Source organism: Oncorhynchus clarkii, unplaced genomic scaffold (genome assembly GCF_045791955.1).
Source record: "Oncorhynchus clarkii lewisi isolate Uvic-CL-2024 unplaced genomic scaffold, UVic_Ocla_1.0 unplaced_contig_358_pilon_pilon, whole genome shotgun sequence".
NCBI lineage: Eukaryota > Metazoa > Chordata > Actinopteri > Salmoniformes > Salmonidae > Oncorhynchus > Oncorhynchus clarkii.
Genome location: NW_027257955.1, coordinates 167,646 through 193,568, shown reverse-complemented (window position 1 = coordinate 193,568; position 25,923 = coordinate 167,646). Strand labels below are relative to the sequence as shown.

General features: G+C 41.3%; 1 protein-coding gene across 2 annotated transcripts; it reads left to right on the top strand.

The window, feature by feature from the left end:
* The first annotated feature begins 1,770 nt into the window (after positions 1-1,770).
* Positions 1,771-25,033, top strand: LOC139394240 (zinc finger protein 271-like). Of its 2 annotated transcripts, XM_071142264.1 has the most exons (4): positions 1,771-2,195; positions 12,690-12,767; positions 12,834-12,858; positions 23,003-25,033. In XM_071142264.1, the coding sequence occupies exons 1-4, from the start codon at positions 1,935-1,937 to the stop codon at positions 24,640-24,642; spliced, it is 2,004 nt and encodes a 667-aa protein (XP_070998365.1). In that variant the 5' UTR covers positions 1,771-1,934; the 3' UTR covers positions 24,643-25,033. The 2 variants fall into 2 exon arrangements, with proteins under 2 accessions (XP_070998365.1, XP_070998366.1); XM_071142265.1 differs by lacking the exon at positions 1,771-2,195 and having other exon boundaries at positions 12,266-12,858.
* Positions 25,034-25,923: the final 890 nt, after the last annotated feature.

Sequence of the window (25,923 nt, the reverse complement as noted above, 5' to 3'; positions counted from 1 at the left end):
TACCTTTTGATGTGGTAGTGTGTGTGTTTGTGTTCAACTTGTATTTAAAAATCCTACCACTTTTGATTGATCTAATGTCACATGATCACAATTTTAATGTTGTAAAAATGGTGGAACATTTATAGAACATGTTATAGATGGAGCATCAGGACAATAAATGTGATGTTTTGGTGTAGTTGAGAGACCCTAGAAGTTTTCACATTCCGGATGGTGCTGCATATAAACAGAAAAAATGAGTTTCTAATATCATGTAGCCTCGACTCCAGGTTTCACTGACGTTGCTCTCCAAAAGCCTGAGCAAGTTCATGTTGGAAAAGTAGGTATGAGAGGAGCAGCCTGATTACCTGTGGCTGGTGGCTGATTGGCTGAGAGTATATGCCATTTTTCCAAATCAACCAGAATTTCCATCCCTCTTCAGAAACAGAGTAAGCTAAGAAAACCCATTTCAGTCTTCTGGGACCCTGGCCCTGGGACCCTGACCCTGGGACCCTAACCCTGGGACCCTAATCCCTGACCCTGGGACCCTGACCCTGGAACCCTGACCCTGGGACCCTGACCCTGGGACCCTGACCCTGGGACCCTAACCCTGGGACCCTGACCCTGGGACCCTGGCCCTGGGACCCTGGCCCTGGGACCCTAACCCTGGGACCCTGACCCTGGGACCCTAACCCTGGGACCCTGGCCCTGGGACCCTGGGACCCTGACCCTGGGACCCTGACCCTGGGACCCTGACCCTGGGACCCTGACCCTGGGACCCTAACCCCTGACCCTGACCCTGGGATTGAGTCTTACTTTCCAGTGGGGACAATGACACACATGTTAATACCAAACGCACACCAGAATGTCTTTCCAAGAAGTGTTGTGTGTTCCTGACTGGTCCAGTCTCAGTCCTGATTTATATCTACCTGAAAATCAGAGACATGGTGTTGGATTCTGGGTAAACATTGGAACATTGTTATACGTGTAAGTGAATAAAGGACTGGAAGAGAGACTGGGTTTTTATGTCCGAGGTTAATGGTTCTCTGTAGAAAGTTAGCTTGCTAGACTAGCTGGGTAAGTTAGCTTGCTAGACTAGCTGGGTAAGTTAGCTTGCTAGCCTAGCTGGGTAAGTTAGCTTGCTAGACTAGCTGGGTAAGTTAGCTTGCTAGACTAGCTGGGTAAGTTAGCTTGCTAGCCTAGCTGGGTAAGTTAGCTTGCTAGACTAGCTGGGTAATGGCTGTGGAATGTGTTTAGTGGACTGGAGGAGATCACAGGATTGCTATAAGGGAAGCGGATGGACATCTGTGGATTAGGTGGAAGAGGGGTTGAGGTCAGGTCAGATCCCCTGAAGGGAGTAATAAGGGTCGAACCATAAGATGTAAGGATTGGAGAGGAGTGTCCCAAGTGGTGTGTATATACTGGTGATGGTGGAAACATGTTGTCTGAATTACAGCTGTAACGACCCTTTGGGGAAGAATTAAACTTGCTTAAGCTTCTCTAGTGTCTGTGAGTTATTTACTCTGAAAAATTAGAACCTAACAGATGGTTTGAATATTCCAGTCCATCAATGATTCCCAATCAAAATTTACTGAGCTTCAGCAATTGTCACAAAATACATTTTGTACTCAACTGCGTTACCCACTCCAGTCAGCAGATGGCGGTCTGGGAATTTAAGGTTATGCTGTTGGTGTGACGTATAATCTAGTGGACGGAACGCTTCTTTCAACAGCAGCAACAGTTCGTCAGACAGCTCGGTAGCTTGCTAGACAAAATAGACGAACCAATATAGCTCTTTAGACCCTTTCGTGTATATTAGCCACTGTGTTTTAAACACACTTCTGTCGTCTAGTTAGTTATCCGATTTAATTTCATATTTACGTTGTTATTGGTCAGCTAGCTGGCTGGTTAAGTTAGCTTTAGCCTAGCTAGCTAACTGTTAGCTAACATCACCGACCATGAGCTCCCTAAACTACTCTCCTCCTGTTGGAGAGGAGGAGGTCTGCTGGACGGAGAAAGAGGGTCGGTGGCTGAACATTGTCGTGAAAGAGGAGGAGGAAGAGGAGGATGTCACAGTAACAAAAGTAGAGGAAGTGGAGGATGTTACAGTAAAACAAGAAGTAGAGTGTGAGGATGTTACAGTGAAAGAAGAGGAAGACGCGTTCAGAGTGAAAGAGGAGGTAGATATTACAGTAAAAGAAGAGGAGGGGGAGATAACTGTCATATTGGAAGAAGAAGAAGAGGTTGGAGAACTGATTAACACCAGTAAGTAACGTCTTAATAACAGAAGCACACACTATGAATGCCTCATGCTCCTGGTACCTACTACAATACCCCGTTTGAAGGCACTTAAATCTTCACCCACCCTCTGAATTGGCACACATACACAATCCATGTCTCAGTTGTCTCGAGGCTTTAAAAAAACGTATTTTAACCTGTCTCTTCCTTTTCCTCTACACTGATTTTGAAGTGGATTTTAACAAGTGACATCAATGAGGGTCAGTCTGTCCTGGTAAGAGACGGTGTTTCCTGATGTTTTGTAAACTCCGTGTATATGAGGCGTTTATCAGTTATATTCTTCAAGAATCAGTTGCTATATATGGATCTTTCTATAACGTCGAGTGCCCGCGAGGATTTCCTGTGGTGGACATCTTGTTACGGCTGTTTAATAAGTCATGAATAATAATGTCCCATTTTGTCATGTCGTTATAATAAGATATAAAGTAGGGATGATATATCAGAATCGGACAATATTATTAACTAAAAATGCCAACATCGGTATCGTTCCAACGTCTAGTTTATTAAAGCCGATGTGCAAAACCGATGTCAAAGCTGACGTGTAACGAAGGTTACATGACGTAATGACGCCACGTAAAATGTACACGGTCAACACAGCATTCCTAATCTAGCCCACCGTGTCTGCTGTGTGGATCTAGCGGTCATTTGAAAGAGTAAGAACATTTCAGCGAGACAACTCAAAGGCGAAATACATTCACGCCAAGATAATGGAATTCATTGCCCTTGACAATCAACCGTTCTCTGTCTTGGGGGATGTTGGCTTTCGCCGACTGATCGAGCACCGGTACACACAGATGTAAATTCCCTACCGGAGTTACACAGTATTAGCGTCACTGCTATTAGCTTCACAACATACTATGGAACGCCGTTTGGGTCTTTGCGTGTCAAAAAAGATACGCGTCAAATAACACTATTCGACGTGTTAAATAAGCTTTTAATTTAACACGTCAAATAAGCTTCTATTCCCTCGCCCTTTATTTCATGTTTAAAAATCGGTGTCCGAAAATACAGATTACCGATTTGTTATGAAAACTTGAAATCGGCCCTAATTAATTGGCCATTCTGATTCTGATTAATCGGTCAATCTCTACTTCAGTATCCCTGCACATTGTTAATATGGTACTGACCCTGTATATAGTCACCTTACCCCTCTACATATCTACCTCCATCACTCCAGTATCCCTTTCCCCTTACCCCTATACATATCTACCTCCATCACTCCAGTATCCCTGTCACATTCCCCCTATACATATCTACCTCCATCACTCCAGTATCCCTGTCACATTCCCCCTATACATATCTACCTCCATCACTCCAGTATCCCTGTCACATTCCCCCTATACATATCTACCTCCATCACTCCAGTATCCCTGTCACATTCCCCCTATACATATCTACCTCCATCACTCCAGTATCCCTGTCCCCTTACCCCTATACATATCTACCTCCATCACTCCAGTATCCCTGTACATTGTTAATATGGTACTGACCCTGTATATAGTATGATTAGTATGTTTTTGTTCTACATTGTTATTGATTACATTATTGATTATTACATTGTTATTGATTATTGTTATTGATTATTACATTGTTATTGATTATGCATTGATTTGCAACGATGACATAAACATTATATTAAGCAGGACATTCAAATAAGCCTTACAATTGGGACGGCAGGTAGCCTCGTGTTTAGAGTGTTGGTCCAGTGACCGAAAGGTTGCTAGATCGAAATCCCCAAGCTGACAAGGTAAAAAATCTGTCGTTCTGCCCCTGAACAAGGCAGTTAACTCACTGTTCCCCGGTAGGCCGTCGTTGTAAAAAATAATTTGTTCTTAACTGACTTGCCTAGTAAAATAAAGGTTAAATAAATAAATAAAATATTATCCAACAGTAGTGTGAAATGCACTCATATTCAACCTGTAAATGAGGCTGTTTTTGCTGTCAGCACTGTGAATTAATAGATCATGCACTGTGAATTAGCAGATAATGCGCTGTGAATTAATAGATCATGCACTGTGAATTAATAGATCATGCACTGTGAATTAATAGATCATGCACTGTGAATTAGCAGATAATGCGCTGTGAACGAATAGATAATGCACTGCGAATTAGATCATGCTCCGCAAATTTGCAGATAATGCACCACGAATTGGTAGATAATGCACTGCGAATTAGTAGAAATGCACTGCGAATTGGTAGATAATGCACTGCGAATTAGTAGATAATGCACTGTGAATTGGTAGATAATGCACTGTGAATTGGTAGATAATACACTGCGAATTAGTAGATAATGCACTGTGAATTGGTAGATAATACACTGCGAATTAGTAGATAATGCACTGTGAGAAATGCAGATATAAACTCATCAAAAAAACAAGCGTCCTCACTGTCAACTGCGTTTATTTTCAGAAAACAACAAAATAAATAAATAAATGAATATTTTTATGAACATAACAAGATTCAACAACTGAGACATAAACTGAACAAGTTCCACAGACATGTAACTAACAGAAATGGAATAACGTGTCCCTGAACAAAGGGGGGGTAACAATCAAAAGTAACAGTCAGTATCTGGTGTGGCAACCAGCTGCTTTAAGTACTGCAGTGCATCTCCTCGTGGCCTGCACCAGATCTGCCAGTTCTTGCTGTGAGATGTTACCCCACTCTTCCACCAAGACACCTGCAAGTTCCCGGACATTTCTGGGGGGAATTGCCCTAGCCCTCACCCTCCTATCCAACAGGTCCCAGGCGTGCTCAATGGGATTGCGATCCGGGCTCTTCGCTGGCCATGGCAGAACACTAACATTCCTGTCTTGCAGGAATTCACGCACAGAACGAGCAGTATGGCTGGCGGCATTGTCATGCTGGAGGTTCATGTCAGGATGAGCCTGCAGGAAGGGTTCCACATGAGGGAGGAGGATGTCTTCCCTGTAACGCACAGCGTTGAGATTGCCTGCAATGACAACAAGCTCAGTCCAATAATGCTGTGACACACCGCCCGAGACCATGACGGACCCTCTACCTCCAAATTGATCTTGCTCCAGAGTACAGGCCTCGGTGTAACGCTCATTCCTTCGACAATAAACGCGACTCGTCACTGGCAAAAAGTGGGTGGGTTTGTGCCCATAGGCGACGTCGTTGCCGGTGATGTCTGGTGAGGACCTGTCTTACAACAGGCCTACAAGACCTCAGTCCAGCCTCTCTCAGACTATTACGGACAGTCTGAGCACTGATGGAGGGATTGTGCGTTCCTGGTATAACTCGGGCAGTTGTTGTTGCCATCCTGTACCTGTCCCTCAGGTGATGTTCGGATGTACCGATCCTGTGCAGGTGTTGTTACACGTGGTCTGCCACTGCGAGGACGATCAGCTGCCCGTCCTGTCTCCCTGTAGCGCTGTCTTAGGCGTCTCACAGTACGGACATTGCAATTTATTGCCCTGGCCACATCTGCAGTCCTCATGCCCCCTTGCAGCATGCCTAAGGCACAATCATGCAGATGAGCAGGGACCCTGGGCATCTTTCTTTTGGTGTTTTTTAGAGTCAGTTGAAAGGCCTCTTTAGTGTCCTAAGTTTTCATAACTGTGACCTTACTTGCCTGCTGTCTGTAAGCTGAAGCTGTTAGTGTCTTAATTAATGACCGTTCCACAGGTGCATGTTCGTTAATTGTTTATGGTTCGTTGAACAAGCATGGGGAAACGGTGTTTAAAACCTTTACAATGAAGATCTGTGAAGTTATTTGGATTTTTACTTTTATTATCTTTAAAAAAAAGGGACATTTTATTTTTTTGCTGCGTTTACTACATCTGTAACTAGTGGTTTCCTCATTACCAGATATACTACATCCATAACTAGTGGTTTCCTCATTACCAGATATACTACATCCATAACTAGTGGTTTCCTCATTACCAGATATACCACATCCATAACTAGTGGTTTCCTCATTACCAGATATACTACATCCATAACTAGTGGTTTCCTCATTACCAGATATACTACATCCATAACTAGTGGTTTCCTCATTACCAGATATACTACATCCATAACTAGTGGTTTCCTCATTACCAGATATACTACATCCATAACTAGTGGTTTCCTCATTACCAGATATACTACATCCATAACTAGTGGTTTCCTCATTAGCAGATATACTACATCCATAACTAGTGGTTTCCTCATTACCAGATATACTACATCCATAACTAGTGGTTTCCTCATTACCAGATATACTACATCCATAACTAGTGGTTTCCTCATTACCAGATATACTACATCCGTAACTAGCGGTTTCCTCATTACCAGATATACTACATCCGTAACTAGCGGTTTCCTCATTAGCAGGGAGGAGTTTCTACAACCGAATTGTACATCGTGCCGCAATTTTAGCTTAACACAGAAAGGAGCCTACATTGGTGACCAAAAGTAATCTGGTACACTGCTTAGGATTTCAACAACTTTAATAACTTTATTTCTCAATGTCTAGTTACCACTAACTACAATCATCTACTTTACTAATAAGTGGTATTTTTTTTCTAACAAAATATATTATTGCTCGACTCATATTAAGACAATTGTCAAATACGTTTGTAAAAGCATTTAAACATTATTTTCAGACGTCAGTTGTTGCACAACTTCATGGGGATGCTCTGGGCATAAACTTTTACCTCAAATAAACAGTGGATTTCTGCTGTTGTGGGCCTTTAACCATCTGTCTGACTTTGTTGTTCACACAGGAGAGAGACGGGACTATCGTGGATCCTCTGGGGAGCCTCAACAACATCATGATCCTGACGAGGCAGAGAAGAGTCTCTCCAGAGCAGAAAACCTCAAGAAACCCCAGCAGAGACCCATAGGGAAGAAATATCACCACTGCCCGGACTGTGGGAAGAGTTACTCAAGATCAGATTCACTAAAAGTGCACCTGAGAATTCACACAGGAGAAAAACCTCACTGCTGCTCTGACTGTGGGAAGAGATTTACCTCTTCAGCAGACCTTAAAAGACATGAGAGAATCCATACAGGAGAAAAACCTTATAGCTGTAATCAATGTGGGAAGAGTTTCACAACATCCAGCCAGCTGACTATACACCAGAGAACACACACAGGAGAGAAGCCTTACCACTGCTCTGACTGTGGAAAGCGTTTTCTTAAGTCAGGACATTTAAAATCACACCAGAGAACACACACAGTAGAGAAACCTTATAGCTGTGATCAATGTGGGAAGAGTTTTACTCACTCAAGCTGCCTGATAGTACACCAGAGAACACACACAGGAGAGAAACCTTATAGCTGTGATCAGTGTGAGAAGAGTTTTGTTACTTCTAGCCGTCTGACTATACACCGGAGAACACACACAGGAGAGAAACCTTATGGCTGTGATCAATGTGGGAAGAGTTTTGTTACATCTAGCAGTTTGATTATACACCAGCGGACACACAAGAGAGAAATCAATGTGGCAAAAATCTCTGATTAACTATCAGAAAATACAGCCTCCCGAGTGGCGCAGTGGTCTAAGGCATCGTAGTGCGAGCTGTGCCACTAGAGATCCTGGTTTGAGGCTCTGGGCTGGTGGAACAGATTCCCAGTGTGGAAAGAGGGTTCAGTCAGTTAGGGAACCTAATTGTGGAAAGACATTTTCTAGGACACAGGACCTAAAATAAGACAATATAGATGCTGTGTTCTGACAAGTTTTTGGCTGAGAATGTTGTTGATGCCTGAAAACACATGAGAGGGAACACACAGTAGAAAAACCTGTCCAATGTTCCACCATGATAATGTTGTTGATGTGAAATCATGTTTGAATGAAAATCTTACTAAAACAAAAATAGGCCTATTTGAGTTTTTTCCTCTCGAGACATGATCATGTCTGAAATCAGATTAACATTTAAAAAATGTGTATTTTATTTTGATTATGGATTTGATTGAATACAAGTATGAACCCTTTAGATGTTAATGATATGATTTGGAAAGTTGTAGATTTTATTAAATAGATTTAATAAAATGTGTATTTCTTGATACACCCCCAGAGGGCCACGTCGTGACAGTACTAGTCACGATATACACCCCCAGAGGGCCACGTCGTTACAGTACTAGTCACGATATACACCCCCAGAGGGCCACGTCGTGACAGTACTAGTCACGATATACACCCCCAGAGGGCCACGCCGTGACAGTACTAGTCACGATATACACCCCCAAAGGGCCACGTCGTGACAGTGTACTAGTCACGATATACACCCCAAAGGGCCACGTCGTGACAGTGCTAGTCACGATATACACCCCCAGAGGGCCACGTTGTGACAGTACTAGTCACGATATACACCCCCAGTGGGCCACGTCGTGACAGTACTAGTCACGATATACACCCCCAGAGGGCCACGTCGTGACAGTACTAGTCACGATATACACCCCCAGAGGGCCACGTCGTGACAGTACTAGTCACGATATACACCCCCAGAGGGCCACGTCGTGACAGTACTAGTCATGATATACACCCCCAGAGGGCCACATCGTGACAGTACTAGTCACGATATACACCCCCAGAGGGCCACGTCGTGACAGTACTAGTCACAATATACACCCCCAGAGGGCCACGTCGTGACAGTGTACTAGTCACGATATACACCCCAAAGGTCCACATCGTGACAGTGTACTAGTCTTCAAACTAAAGGTGTATGAAAATGTCATGACGACGTTCTGATAACATTGATAAGAGTTGTTGACATGAAGAACATATTAATAACGTTGATGAGAGTTGTTGACATGAAGAACATATTAATAACGTTGATGAGAGTTGTTGACATGAAGAACATATTAATAACGTTGATGAGAGTTGTTGACATGAAGAACATATTAATAACGTTGATGAGAGTTGTTGACATGAAGAACATATTAATAACGTTGATGAGAGTTGTTGACATGAAGAACATATTAATAACGTTGATGAGAGTTGTTGACATGAAGAACATATTAATAACGTTGATGAGAGTTGTTGACATGAAGAACATATTAATAACGTTGATGAGAGTTGTTGACATGAAGAACATATTAATAACGTTGATGAGAGTTGTTGACATGAAGAACATATTAATAACGTTGATGAGAGTTGTTGACATGAAGAACATATTAATAACGTTGATGAGAGTTGTTGACATGAAGAACATATTAATAACGTTGATGAGAGTTGTTGACATGAAGAACATGTTAATAACGTTGATGAGAGTTGTTGACATGAAGAACATGTTAATAACGTTGATGAGAGTTGTTGACATGAAGAACATATTAATAAGAGTTGTTGACATGAAGAACATATTAATAACGTTGATGAGAGTTGTTGACATGAAGAACATATTAATAACGTTGATGAGAGTTGTTGACATGAAGAACATATTAATAACGTTGATGAGAGTTGTTGACATGAAGAACATATTAATAACGTTGATGAGAGTTGTTGACATGAAGAACATATTAATAACGTTGATGAGAGTTGTTGACATGAAGAACATATTAATAACGTTGATGAGAGTTGTTGACATGAAGAACATATTAATAACGTTGATGAGAGTTGTTGACATGAAGAACATATTAATAACGTTGATGAGAGTTGTTGACATGAAGAACATATTAATAACGTTGATGAGAGTTGTTGACATGAAGAACATATTAATAACGTTGATGAGAGTTGTTGACATGAAGAACATATTAATAACGTTGATGAGAGTTGTTGACATGAAGAACATATTAATAACGTTGATGAGAGTTGTTGACATGAAGAACATATTAATAACGTTGATGAGAGTTGTTGACATGAAGAACATATTAATAACGTTGATGAGAGTTGTTGACATGAAGAACATGTTAATAACGTTGATGAGAGTTGTTGACATGAAGAACATATTAATAACGTTGATGAGAGTTGTTGACATGAAGAACATATTAATAACGTTGATGAGAGTTGTTGACATGAAGAACATATTAATAACGTTGATGAGAGTTGTTGACATGAAGAACATGTTAATAACGTTGATGAGAGTTGTTGACATGAAGAACATGTTAATAACATTGAGAGTTGTTGACATGAAGAACATGTTAATAACGTTGATGAGAGTTGTTGACATGAAGAACATATTAATAACGTTGATGAGAGTTGTTGACATGAAGAACATATTAATAAGAGTTGTTGACATGAAGAACATATTAATAACGTTGATGAGAGTTGTTGACATGAAGAACATATTAATAACGTTGATGAGAGTTGTTGACATGAAGAACATATTAATAACGTTGATGAGAGTTGTTGACATGAAGAACATATTAATAACGTTGATGAGAGTTGTTGACATGAAGAACATATTAATAACGTTGATGAGAGTTGTTGACATGAAGAACATGTTAATAACGTTGATAAGAGTTGTTGACATGAAGAACATGTTAATAACGTTGATGAGAGTTGTTGACATGAAGAACATGTTAATAACGTTGATGAGAGTTGTTGACATGAAGAACATATTAATAACGTTGATGAGAGTTGTATTCATCCACCATGTCAGAGGAAGAAAACAGGTGCTGATTGTAAAAAGCATTTGATTTAATGCAACATTTATTTTTGTCTGAATAAAAATCAAATGTGGAACGGCACTAGTACACGTTCATTACAGTGCATTATGGGGGAGGTGGTTGCCGTGTACAGTGCATTATGGGGGAGAAGGTTGCCGTGTGCAGTGCATTATGGGGGAGGTGGTTGCTGTGTACAGTGCATTATGGGGGAGGTAGTTGCTGTGTACAGTGCATTATGGGGGAGGTGGTTGCCGTGTACTGTGCATTATGGGGGAGGTTGTTGCCGTGTACAGTGCATTATGGGGGAGGTGGTTGCCGTGTACAGTGCATTATGGGGGAGGTGGTTGCCGTGTGCAGTGCATTATGGGGGAGGTGGTTGCTGTGTACAGTGCATTATGGGGGAGGTGGTTGCTGTGTACAGTGCATTATGGTGGAGGTTGTTGCCGTGTACAGTGCATTATGGGGGAGGTGGTTGCCGTGTACAGTGCATTATGGGGGAGGTGGTTGCTGTGTACAGTGCATTATGGGGGAGGTGGTTGCTGTGTACAGTGCATTATGGGGGAGGTGGTTGCCGTGTACAGTGCATTATGGGGGATGTGGTTGCCGTGTACAGTGCATTATGGGGGAGGTTGTTGCCGTGTACAGTGCATTATGGGGAGGTGGTTGCCGTGTACAGTGCATTATGGGGGAGGTGGTTGCTGTGTACAGTGCATTATAGGGGAGGTGGTTGCCTGGGGATGCAGTTAGGTTTGTATGCAGTCTGTTGATATACCAGGGCCTGGGGATGCAGTTAGGTTTGTATGCAGTCTGGTGATATACCAGGGCCTGGGGATGCAGTTAGGTTTGTATGCAGTCTGGTGATATACCAGGGCCTGGGGATGCAGTTAGGTTTGTATGCAGTCTGGTGATATACCAGGGCCTGGGGATGCAGTTAGGTTTGTATGCAGTCTGGTGATATACCAGGGCCTGGGGATGCAGTTAGGTTTGTATGCAGTCTGGTGATATACCAGGGCCTGGGGATGCAGTTAGGTTTGTATGCAGTCTGGTGATATACCAGGGCCTGGGGATGCAGTTAGGTTTGTATGCAGTCTGGTGATATACCAGGGCTGGGGATGCAGTTAGGTTTGTTTTCCTCCATCATCATTCACCACTAATTTTAAATCAGCACCAATCAATCAACACATGCTTTCCTTTGTACGTCTCAATACAATAATATATTAATGAATTAAATTAAATGATCCACGTTTTGTATGGAAATTAAAATAAAAAAAAACTTATCTCAACTGCGTTGACCACTCCAGTCAGCAGATGGCGATGTGCGTCTTTTAGGTTCAGGCGACGCTGCCAGAGTGTGACGTATAATCTAGTGGACGGGGCGCGTCATCAACATGAACAGTTCCGCCACCTCGGTAGCTTACTAGCCAACAGAGCCGAAATATTGGAGCTCTTTAGGAGCTTTCAGAAGGTAGTGGGAACGGCTTTCTGGCGTATATATGTGTTTTAAACACCTTTATGTCGTCTAGCTGTTACCCCGTTTAATTTCATATTGACGTTGTTAGACATCTAGCTAGCTGGTTAAGTTAGCAATAAGACTAAGCTAGTCGCTGATGCTAGTTAGGTAGCAAGCTAACACCCCATGACAGGAGGTCACTAAGTTAACTCTCCTCCTGTTAAAGAAGAGGGGGTCTGCTGGACGGAGAAAGACACTCGAGAAAGAAGAGAAGGCTGTCACAGTAATTAAAAACAAGTAGAGGGTGAGGATGTTACAATAAAAGAGGAAGAGGTTACAGTGAAAGAAGAGGAAGACGCTTTCAGAGTGAAAGAGGAGGAGGATGTTGGCTACCTTGAAAGAAGAAGAGGAGGAAGAGAAAGAGGAGGATGCAGTTTTTGGAATGAAGGAGGAAGGAGACATGACTGTTACAGTGAAAGAAGAGGAAGACGTTTTTGGAGTGAAGGAGGAAGAAGAGGAGGAGATTACTGTCACATTGGAGGAGGATGAAGAAGAGAAGACTGGAGAACTGATTAACACCAGTAAGTACAGTGAGTACTATCTTATAAAACAGGGACATTGATCTGATTAACACCAGTAAATACAGTGAGTACTATATTATAAAACAGGGACATTGATCTGATTAACACCAGTAAATACAGTGAGTACTATATTATAAAACAGGGACATTGATCTGATTAACACCAGTGAGTACTATCTTATAAAACAGGGACATTGATCTGATTAACACCAGTAAATGCAGTGAGTACTATCTTATAAAACAGGGACATTGATCTGATTAACACCAGTAAATACAGTGAGTACTATCTTATAAAACAGGGACATTGATCTGATTAACACCAGTAAATACAGTGAGTGCTATCTTATAAAACAGGGACATTGATCTGATTAACACCAGTAAATACAGTGAGTGCTATCTTATAAAACAGGGACATTGATCTGATTAACACCAGTAAATACAGTGAGTACTATCTTATAAAACAGGGACATTGATCTGATTAACACCAGTAAATACAGTGAGTACTATCTTATAAAACAGGGACATTGATCTGATTAACACCAGTAAATACAGTGAGTACTATCTTATAAAACAGGGACATTGATCTGATTAACACCAGTAAATACAGTGAGTACTATCTTATAAAACAGGGACATTGATCTGATTAACACCAGTAAATACAGTGAGTACTATCTTATAAAACAGGGACATTGATCTGATTAACACCAGTAAATACAGTGAGTACTATCTTATAAAACAGGGGCATTGATCTGATTAACACCAGTAAATACAGTGAGTACTATCTTATAAAACAGGGACATTGATCTGATTAACACCAGTAAATACAGTGAGTACTATCTTATAAAACAGGGACATTGATCTGATTAACACCAGTGAGTACTATCTTATAAAACAGGGACATTGATCTGATTAACACCAGTAAGTACAGTGAGTACTATATTATAAAACAGGGACATTGATCTGATTAACACCAGTAAATACAGTGAGTACTGTCTTATAAAACAGGGACATTGATCTGATTAACACCAGTAAATACAGTGAGTGCTATCTTATAAAACAGGGACATTGATCTGATTAACACCAGTAAATACAGTGAGTACTGTCTTATAAAACAGGGACATTGATCTGATTAACACCAGTAAATACAGTGAGTACTATCTTATAAAACAGGGACATTGATCTGATTAACACCAGTAAATACAGTGAGTACTATCTTATAAAACAGGGACATTGATCTGATTAACACCAGTAAATACAGTGAGTACTATCTTATAAAACAGGGACATTGATCTGATTAACACCAGTAAATACAGTGAGTACTATCTTATAAAACAGGGACATTGATCTGATTAACACCAGTAAATACAGTGAGTGCTATCTTATAAAACAGGGACATTGATCTGATTAACACCAGTAAATACAGTGAGTGCTATCTTATAAAACAGGGACATTGATCTGATTAACACCAGTAAATACAGTGAGTACTATCTTATGAAACAGGGACATTGATCGGATTAACACCAGTAAATACAGTGAGTACTGTCTTATAAAACAGGGACATTGATCTGATTAACACCAGTAAATACAGTGAGTACTATCTTATAAAACAGGGACATTGATCTGATTAACACCAGTAAATACAGTGAGTACTGTCTTATAAAACAGGGACATTGATCTGATTAACACCAGTAAATACAGTGAGTACTGTCTTATAAAACAGGGACATTGATCTGATTAACACCAGTAAATACAGTGAGTACTGTCTTATAAAACAGGGACATTGATCTGATTAACACCAGTAAATACAGTGAGTACTGTCTTATAAAACAGGGACATTGATCTGATTAACACCAGTAAATACAGTGAGTACTGTCTTATAAAACAGGGACATTGATCTGATTAACACCAGTAAATACAGTGAGTACTATCTTATAAAACAGGGACATTGATCTGATTAACACCAGTAAATACAGTGAGTACTATATTATAAAACAGGGACATTGATCTGATTAACACCAGTAAATACAGTGAGTACTGTCTGATAAAACAGGGACATTGATCTGATTAACACCAGTAAGTACAGTGAGTACCGTCTTATAAAACAGGGACATTGATCTGATTAACACCAGTAAATACAGTGAGTACTATATTATAAAACAGGGACATTGATCTGATTAACACCAGTAAATACAGTGAGTACTATCTTATAAAAGAGGGACATTGATCTGATTAACACCAGTAAATACAGTGAGTACTATCTTATAAAACAGGGACATTGATCTGATTAACACCAGTAAATACAGTGAGTACTGTCTTATAAAACAGGGACATTGATCTGATTAACACCAGTAAATACAGTGAGTGCTATCTTATAAAACAGGGACATTGATCTGATTAACACCAGTAAATACAGTGAGTGCTATCTTATAAAACAGGGACATTGATCTGATTAACACCAGTAAATACAGTGAGTGCTATCTTATAAAACAGGGACATTGATCTGATTAACACCAGTAAATACAGTGAGTACTATCTTATAAAACAGGGGCATTGATCTGATTAACACCAGTAAATACAGTGAGTACTATATTATAAAACAGGGACATTGATCTGATTAACACCAGTAAATACAGTGAGTACCATCTTATAAAACAGGGACATTGATCTGATTAACACCAGTAAATACAGTGAGTACTATCTTATAAAACAGGGACATTGATCGGATTAACACCAGTAAATACAGTGAGTACTGTCTTATAAAACAGGGACATTGATCTGATTAACACCAGTAAATACAGTGAGTACTATCTTATAAAACAGGGACATTGATCTGATTAACACCAGTAAATACAGTGAGTACTGTCTTATAAAACAGGGACATTGATCTGATTAACACCAGTAAATACAGTGAGTACTGTCTTATAAAACAGGGACATTGATCTGATTAACACCAGTAAATACAGTGAGTACTGTCTTATAAAACAGGGACATTGATCTGATTAACACCAGTAAATACAGTGAGTACTGTCTTATAAAACAGGGACATTGATCTGATTAACACCAGTAAATACAGTGAGTACTATCTTATAAAACAGGGACATTGATCTGATTAACACCAGTAAATACAGTGAGTACTATATTATAAAACAGGGACATTGATCTGATTAACACCAGTAAATACAGTGAGTACTGTCTGATAAAACAGGGACATTGATCTGATTAACACCAGTAAGTACAGTGACTACCGTCTTATAAAACAAGGACATTGATCTGATTAACACCAGTAAATACAGTGAGTACTATATTATAAAACAGGGACATTGATCTGATTAACACCAGTAAATACAGTGAGTACTATCTTATAAAAGAGGGACATTGATCTGATTAACACCAGTAAATACAGTGAGTACTATCTTATAAAACAGGGACATTGATCTGATTAACACCAGTAAATACAGTGAGTACTGTCTTATAAAACAGGGACATTGATCTGATTAACACCAGTAAATACAGTGAGTACTATCTTATAAAACAGGGACATTGATCTGACTGAAATTGTCACGTTCGTCATATGGATGAGACCAAGGGATAAGTATACATTCTTCTTTTAATGAAGGAAAAACACTAAACGAACTAACAAAGAAACAAAACGAACGTGAAGCTATATAACACAAGTGCTGACAGGCAACATAGACAATAACAACCCCAAGAATTCCCCAAGGAATATGGCTACCTAAATATCGTTCCCAATCAGAGACAACGATAAACAGCTGCATCTGATTGAGAACCAATCTAGGCAACCATAGACATTTAAACACCTAGACTAGAAAATCTCTAGACATACAAAAACCCCTAGACAATACAAAACCCCCTAGACAATACAAAACCCCCTAGACAATACAACAACTAAACAAACCACCCTCGTCACACCCTGACCTAACCAACATAATAAAGGGTTAGGGTTACACCCTTGTCACACCCTGACCTAACCAACATAATAAAGGGTTAGGGTTACACCCTTGTCACACCCTGACCTAACCAACATAATAAAGGGTTAGGGTTACACCCTTGTCACACCCTGACCTAACCAACATAATAAAGGAAACAAAGATAACTAAGGTCAGGGCGTGACAGAAATATCTTATGATATCATGTATTACAGCCAACTCTGATTTCAAATGATGAAGAGGACAGAATCAAGACAAGGAAGGATAATTTTGATCTGGAATGTTCTAAAATAAAACAAGGCAGGAGAACAGGTTGTAATTGATATTGATATAAAACAGGTTGCAATTGATATTGATGGTAGAAGTGGAGATCAGTTGATGAATTGCCTGGCAGGGCTGTGGGACAGTGGAGATTAGGGATAATTCAAATGGAACTCTTAACAGCCATTACCCAGGGATCATCATGAAGAACTAACAGCCATTACCCAGGGATCATCATGAAGAACTAACAGCCATTACCCAGGGATCATCATGAAGAACTAACAGCCATTACCCAGGGATCATCATGAAGAACTAACAGCTATTACCCAGGGATCATCATGAAGAACTAACAGCCATTACCCAGGGATCATCATGAAGAACTAACAGCTATTACCCAGGGATCATCATGAAGAACTAACAGCCATTACCCAGGGATCATCATGAAGAACTAACAGCTATTACCCAGGGATCATCATGAAGAACTAACAGCCATTACCCAGGGATCATCATGAAGAACTAACAGCCATTACCCAGGGATCATCATGAAGAACTAACAGCCATTACTCAGGGATCATCATGAAGAACTAACAGCCATTACCCAGGGATCATCATGAAGAACTAACAGCTATTACCCAGGGATCATCATGAAGAACTAACTGCTATTACCCAGGGATCATCATGAAGAACTAACAGCTATTACCCAGGGATCATCATGAAGAACTAACAGCCATTACCCAGGGATCATCATGAAGAACTAACAGCTATTACCCAGGGATCATCATGAAGAACTAACAGCCATTACCCAGGGATCATCATGAAGAACTAACAGCTATTACCCAGGGATCATCATGAAGAACTAACAGCCATTACCCAGGGATCATCATGAAGAACTAACAGCCATTACCCAGGGATCATCATGAAGAACTAACAGCCATTACCCAGGGATCATCATGAAGAACTAACAGCCATTACCCAGGGATCATCATGAAGAACTAACAGCTATTACCCAGGGATCATCATGAAGAACTAACTGCTATTACCCAGGGATCATCATGAAGAACTAACAGCTATTACCCAGGGATCATCATGAAGAACTAACAGCCATTACCCAGGGATCATCATGAAGAACTAACAGCTATTACCCAGGGATCATCATGAAGAACTAACAGCTATTACCCAGGGATCATCATGAAGAACTAACAGCTATTACCCAGGGATCATCATGAAGAACTAACAGCCATTACCCAGGGATCATCATGAAGAACTAACAGCTATTACCCAGGGATCATCATGAAGAACTAACAGCTATTACCCAGGGATCATCATGAAGAACTAACAGCTATTACCCAGGGATCATCATGAAGAACTAACAGCCATTACCCAGGGATCATCATGAAGAACTAACAGCCATTACCCAGGGATCATCATGAAGAACTAACAGCCATTACTCAGGGATCATCATGAAGAACTAACAGCCATTACCCAGGGATCATCATGAAGAACTAACAGCTATTACCCAGGGATCATCATGAAGAACTAACTGCTATTACCCAGGGATCATCATGAAGAACTAACAGCTATTACCCAGGGATCATCATGAAGAACTAACAGCCATTACCCAGGGATCATCATGAAGAACTAACAGCTATTACCCAGGGATCATCATGAAGAACTAACAGCCATTACCCAGGGATCATCATGAAGAACTAACAGCTATTACCCAGGGATCATCATGAAGAACTAACAGCCATTACCCAGGGATCATCATGAAGAACTAACAGCTATTACCCAGGGATCATCATGAAGAACTAACAGCCATTACCCAGGGATCATCATGAAGAACTAACAGCCATTACCCAGGGATCATCATGAAGAACTAACAGCCATTACCCAGGGATCATCATGAAGAACTAACAGCCATTACCCAGGGATCATCATGAAGAACTAACAGCTATTACCCAGGGATCATCATGAAGAACTAACTGCTATTACCCAGGGATCATCATGAAGAACTAACAGCTATTACCCAGGGATCATCATGAAGAACTAACAGCTATTACCCAGGGATCATCATGAAGAACTAACAGCTATTACCCAGGGATCATCATGAAGAACTAACAGCCATTACCCAGGGATCATCATGAAGAACTAACAGCTATTACCCAGGGATCATCATGAAGAACTAACAGCTATTACCCAGGGATCATCATGAAGAACTAACAGCTATTACCCAGGGATCATCATGAAGAACTAACAGCCATTACCCAGGGATCATCATGAAGAACTAACAGCTATTACCCAGGGATCATCATGAAGAACTAAGAGCTATTACCCAGGGATCATCATGAAGAACTAACAGCTATTACCCAGGGATCATCATGAAGAACTAACAGCCATTACCCAGGGATCATCATGAAGAACTAACAGCCATTACCCAGGGATCATCATGAAGAACTAACAGCCATTACTCAGGGATCATCATGAAGAACTAACAGCCATTACCCAGGGATCATCATGAAGAACTAACAGCTATTACCCAGGGATCATCATGAAGAACTAACTGCTATTACCCAGTGATCATCATGAAGAACTAACAGCTATTACCCAGGGATCATCATGAAGAACTAACAGCCATTACCCAGGGATCATCATGAAGAACTAACAGCTATTACCCAGGGATCATCATGAAGAACTAACAGCCATTACCCAGGGATCATCATGAAGAACTAACAGCTATTACCCAGGGATCATCATGAAGAACTAACAGCCATTACCCAGGGATCATCATGAAGAACTAACAGCTATTACCCAGGGATCATCATGAAGAACTAACAGCCATTACCCAGGGATCATCATGAAGAACTAACAGCCATTACCCAGGGATCATCATGAAGAACTAACAGCCATTACCCAGGGATCATCATGAAGAACTAACAGCCATTACCCAGGGATCATCATGAAGAACTAACAGCTATTACCCAGGGATCATCATGAAGAACTAACTGCTATTACCCAGGGATCATCATGAAGAACTAACAGCTATTACCCAGGGATCATCATGAAGAACTAACAGCTATTACCCAGGGATCATCATGAAGAACTAACAGCTATTACCCAGGGATCATCATGAAGAACTAACAGCCATTACCCAGGGATCATCATGAAGAACTAACAGCTATTACCCAGGGATCATCATGAAGAACTAACAGCTATTACCCAGGGATCATCATGAAGAACTAACAGCTATTACCCAGGGATCATCATGAAGAACTAACAGCCATTACCCAGGGATCATCATGTGCAAGTGCTGGTTAAGGAGTTGAGTTTCCAAAATGTTTTAGGGGGGGGGGGGGGGGGTCGAGGTGAGGAGGAGGATTATTTAAGATGCTGTTTAAGATGTTTCTGATGTTTTCGAAGATGGGCAAGGTCTCTGTTGTCCTAGCTTCAGGGGGACGCGTGTCTCATCATTGGGGTGCCATGACAGAGAAGAGCTTGGACTGGGCTGAGCGGAATCCACACTCCCGTTAGGGTGGGAGGGCCAAGAGACCTGAGGTTGCAGAGCAGAGTGCTCCGGTTGGGGTGTAGGGTTTGAGCATAGCCTGAAAGTAAGGAGGGGCAGTTCCTCTTGCTGCTCTGTAGGCAAGTATTATTACCTGCGCTACTTCCTGTGTGAGGTAAGGTCGTAATCTACAGTTGTTGTAGACCACGACCCTGCAGGAGCGAGTCACTGATTTGACGTTTGCAGAGAACGTCAGGGTGTTGTCAAAGGGTCACGCCAACGTTCTTTGCACTCTGGGAGGAAGACACCGTGTCAACCGTGATGGAGAAGTCTATGAGCGGGCAGGCCTTTCCCTGGAGGAAGAGCAGCTCTGACTTCTCAAGGTTGAGTTTGAGGTGGCCGACATCCAAGTTTCCAGGCACGCAGAGATACATGTCTTTATCTGGGTGTCAGAAGGGGGGAAGGAGAAAAGTAGTTGAGTTTCATCCTCATAGCAGTGATAGGAGAGAACATGTGAGGATATGACAGAGCTGAGTGACTTGGTGTATAGACAGAAGAAGAAAGGGCCTAGAAGCAAGCCCTGGGGGACACCAGTAGCGAGAGTACGTAGTGCAGACACAGATCCTCTGAACGTCACCTGGTATGAGTGGCCTGTCAGGTAGGATTCAAGAGTGTTTCAGAGCCTGAGACGCCCAGTCCTGAGAGAATGGAGAATGGGGAGAGGAGGATGGAGACCAGTGGACTCAATAGGCTGAGTGGATGAGATCAGTGGACTCAATAGGCTTAGTGGATGAGACCACTGGACTCAATAGGCTGAGTGGATGAGACCAGTGGACTCAATAGGCTGAGTGGATGAGACCAGTGGACTCAATAGGCTGAGTGGATGAGACCAGTGGACTCAATAGGCTGAGTGGATGAGACCAGTGGACTCAACAGGCTGAGTGGATGAGACCAGTGGACTCAACAAGCTGAGTGGATGAGACCAGTGGACTCAATAGGCTGAGTGGATGAGACCAGTAAACTCAATAGGCTGAGTGGATGAGACCAGTGGACTCAACAGGCTGAGCGGATGAGTAGTGGATGTCGTCAAAGTGGTTGAGAGAGAGAGAGAGAGTTTGCGGTGGTGCATGACCATCTGGGTACGGGCTGAGTGGTTAGGGGTTGGAGGAAAGAGAGACCGAAAAGGAAACAAAGTAGTGATTAGAGACCTGGAGGGGGGATGCAGTGAGATTAGTAGGAGAACAGCCTCTAGTAAAGATGAGGTCCAGCATATTGCCTGTCTTGTGAGTGGGAGGTGACTGTGAAAGTGGGAGGAGACTGTGAAAGTGGGAGGGGACTGGGAAAGTGGGAGGGGACTAGGAAAGTGGGAGGGGACTGGGAAAGGGTGTGGTCAAAAGAGACAAGTAAGGGAATGAGAGAGTTGGAAATAAATTAATTGAAGGCAGACGTCGGGAGGTTGAAGTCGCCAAGTACAAAGAGCGGTGAGCCATCGACAGGAAATTATCAAGGTCTCAAGATCATTGAGGAACTCTCCAAGGGCACCTGGTAGATGGCAATGTTAAGCTTGAGTGGAAAAGGGACAGCATGGAATTCAAATGTGGAGATGGACAGGTGAGGGAGAGGGAGAAAAGAGAAAATCTCCACATAGGAGAAATGTGTAGCCCTGTACCACCACCGCGATGACCAGTAGCAGTGTTCTCTGGGGTCATCCATTTCTCCATCAGGGCCAAAATGTCAAGGGACTGTAGGGCAGCATATAGGCTGAGATTAACTCAGTGTTCTTGAACAGCAGATCCGCAGTTCCAAACAATGCCAAAAATCCGGAATTCCACGCAGGGAACACTAAACCAGAGATCCGGAATTCCACGCAGGGAACACTAAACCAGAGATCCGGAATTCCACGCAGGGAACACTAAACCAGAGATCCGGAATTCCACGCAGGGAACACCAATCAACTACCGGCAATCAACAGAATCCAAATGTACAGTTGAGACGATGTTGAGACGATCTAGTCCGGAGTAAACAGTTTTATGTTGAGATGATCTAGTCCGGAGTAAACAGTTTTATGTTGAGACGATCTAGTCCGGAGTAAACAGTTTTATGTTGAGACGATCTAGTCCGGAGTAAACAGTTTTATGTTGAGACGATCTAGTCCGGAGTAAACAGTTTTATGTTGAGATGATCTAGTCCGGAGTAAACAGTTTTATGTTGAGATGATCTAGTCCGGAGTAAACAGTTTTATGTTGAGACGATCTAGTCCGGAGTAAACAGTTTTATGTTGAGACGATCTAGTCCAGATTAAACAGTTTTATGTTGAGACGATCTAGTCCGGAGTAAACAGTTTTATGTTGAGATGATCTAGTCCGGAGTAAACAGTTTTATAATTTGGAGCTTTAATTTAGGTTTCTCTGTTTAACCAAATACTCTGTCTTTGGCAGGAGAGAGACCACACTCTCACTCTGACAGCAGGAAGAGTCCTTCAGAGGAACCAGACTCAGAGACGCCCAAACCAGCGAGACGACATCCCTGCTCCCAGTGTAATAAGAGTTTTAAGTGGTTATGGAAGCTGAAAGAGCATGACAGAACACACACAGGAGAAAAGCCTTACCACTGCTCTCAGTGTGGAAAAGGTTTTACCAACTTAGGGAACCTAAAAAAACATACAAAATTACACACAGGCGAGAAGCCTTTCCAATGCTCCCAGTGTGGAAAGGGTTTTACACGGTTAGGGAACCTGAAGGACCATAAAAGAGTACACACAGGAGAGAAGCCTTTCCAATGCTCCCAGTGTGGAAATGGTTTTACTCAGTTAGGGAACCTGAAAAGGCATGAGAGAATGCACACAGGAGAGAGAACTTTCCAATGTTCCCAGTGTGGAAAGAGTTTCACACGGTTATGGAGCCTGAAAGAACATAAAATAGTTCACACAGGAGAGAAGCCTTTCCAATGTTCCCAGTGTGGAAAGGGATTTATTCTGTTAGGGAACTTGAAAAAGCATGAGCGAACACACACAGGAGAGAAGCCTTTCCAATGTTCCCAGTGTGGAAAGAGTTTTACACGGCTAGGGAGCCTGAAAGCTCATGAAAGGATACACACAGGGGAGACATCTTACCATTGCTCTCTGTGTGGAAAGAAATTTACCAAGTTAAAGAACCTAAAAAAACATATAAAATTACACACAGGAGAGAAACCTTTCCAATGCACCCAATGTGGAAAGAGTTTTACACAGTTAGGAAACCTGAAGGATCATAAAAGAATACACACAGGAGAGAAGCCTTTCCAATGTTCCCAGTGTGGAAAGAGTTTTACACGGTTAGGGAACCTCAAGGACCATCAAATAATGCACACAGGAGAGAAGCCTTTCCAATGTTCCCAGTGTGGAAGTGGTTTTACCCAGTTAGGAAACTTGAAAAGGCATGAGAGAACCCACACAGGACAGAGAACTTTCCAATGTTCCCTGTGTGGAAAGAGTTTTGCACAGTTAGGGAGTCTGAAAGAACATAAAATAGTACACACAGGAGAGAAGCCTTTCCAATGCACCCAATGTGGAAAGGTTTTTACCCTGTTAGGGAACTTGAAAAAGCATGAGAGAATACACACAGGAGAAAAGCCGTTCCAATGTTCCCAGTGTGGAAATAGTTTTAAAAGTTTAGGGAGCCTGAAGGAGCATGAAAGAACACACACAGGGGAGACATCTTACCATTGCTCTATGTGTGGAAAAGATTTTACCAAGTTAGGGAACCTAAAAAAACATGTAAAATTACACACAGGAGAGAAACCTTTCCAATGCTCCCAATGTGGAAAGGGTTTTACACGGTTAGGGAATCTGAAGGACCATAAATTAATACACACAGGCGAGAAGCCTTTCCAATGCTCCCAGTGTGGAAAGGGTTTTACCCAGATAGGGAACCTGAAAAGGCATGAGAGAACCCACACAGTCTTAACAATGACCCCAGGAGTTGAAACCAGTTCAGAAAACAGAACAGAAAACCGCAAAAAATGTGTTTTATTGAGGAACAGAAACAGAACCGGGAAAGAAAGTGATCTCTTGCGTTCTGGAACAGAAGCATTATTTTAATAGTATGGTAACCGGTTAATAACGTTCTTTTAAAGTAACTGTCCTGTGAAAATCTAACTTTTTAAAGTTAATCCTCTCCGAACTCATATCCAAATAATGTTGTTGACTCGTCCGATTCTCGTATTTGAGGCCAAAGCATAAATTACAGATGAAAAAATAATAATAATAATAAAACCTCTTTTTAAAAATTACTATATCCTCATAGAACATCTCCCTGAGGAGGATGAACTGGCCAATCCACGGTCTTGAGGAGAATGAGCTGGCCAATCCACGGTCTACTCGTGTTATTTTTTGTGTGACCGGTATACGCCCACACCATTCTATTAGGAAGGCGTTCTTAATATTTTGTCCACTCTGTGTTCCTCTGCATGATGTGTTGGTAGGAGCAGTATAGACCTAGTCTGTTCATTATATACATGATGTATTGTTACACCATGTAGGAGCAGTATAGACCTAGTCTGTTCATTATATACATGATGTATTGTTACACCATGTAGGAGCAGTATAGACCTAGTCTGTTCATTATATACATGATGTATTGTTACACCATGTAGGAGCAGTATAGACCTAGTCTGTTCATTATATACATGATGTATTGTTACACCATGTAGGAGCAGTATAGACCTAGTCTGTTCATTATATACATGATGTATTGTTACACCATGTAGGAGCAGTATAGACCTAGTCTGTTCATTATATACATGATGTATTGTTACACCATGTAGGAGCAGTATAGACCTAGTCTGTTCATTATATACATGATGTATTGTTACACCATGTAGGAGCAGTATAGACCTAGTCTGTTCATTATATACATGATGTATTGTTACACCATGTAGGAGCAGTATAGACCTAGTCTGTTCATTATATACATGATGTATTGTTACACCATGTAGGAGCAGTATAGACCTAGTCTGTTCATTATATACATGATGTATTGTTACACCATGTAGGAGCAGTATAGACCTAGTCTGTTCATTATATACATGATGTATTGTTACACCATGTAGGAGCAGAATAGACCTAGTCTGTTCATTATATATTTGTTAATCCGATTTGTTTGTTTGACTGAATTAATTATATTTATTATTATTATTAATTATATATCAAATTAATAAGACGTTGCCTTAAATGCAGATGTGTAGGAGATGTTTGTTTTAAATCATTAGAAATCTGCACTAATCAATCACTCACTCGCTTCTCTTTATATGTCTCAATGTAATATTGTTAGCTAATGAATTAAATGAATGAAAAATAAACTTTTTTGTTGTTGTCAACTTC

Bases quoted from the DNA above. Each gene is read 5' to 3' on its own strand.
- LOC139394240 (XM_071142264.1), top strand. From the start codon at position 1,935: ATGAGCTCCCTAAACTACTCTCCTCCTGTTGGAGAGGAGGAGGTCTGC. The intron at 2,196-12,689 runs GTCATATTGGAA...GAAGAAGAGGAG, and splicing joins AAGAGGAGGGGGAGATAACT to GAAGAGAAAGAGGAGGATGC. The intron at 12,768-12,833 runs GTTTTTGGAGTG...GATGAAGAAGAG, and splicing joins CAGTGAAAGAAGAGGAAGAC to AAGACTGGAGAACTGATTAA.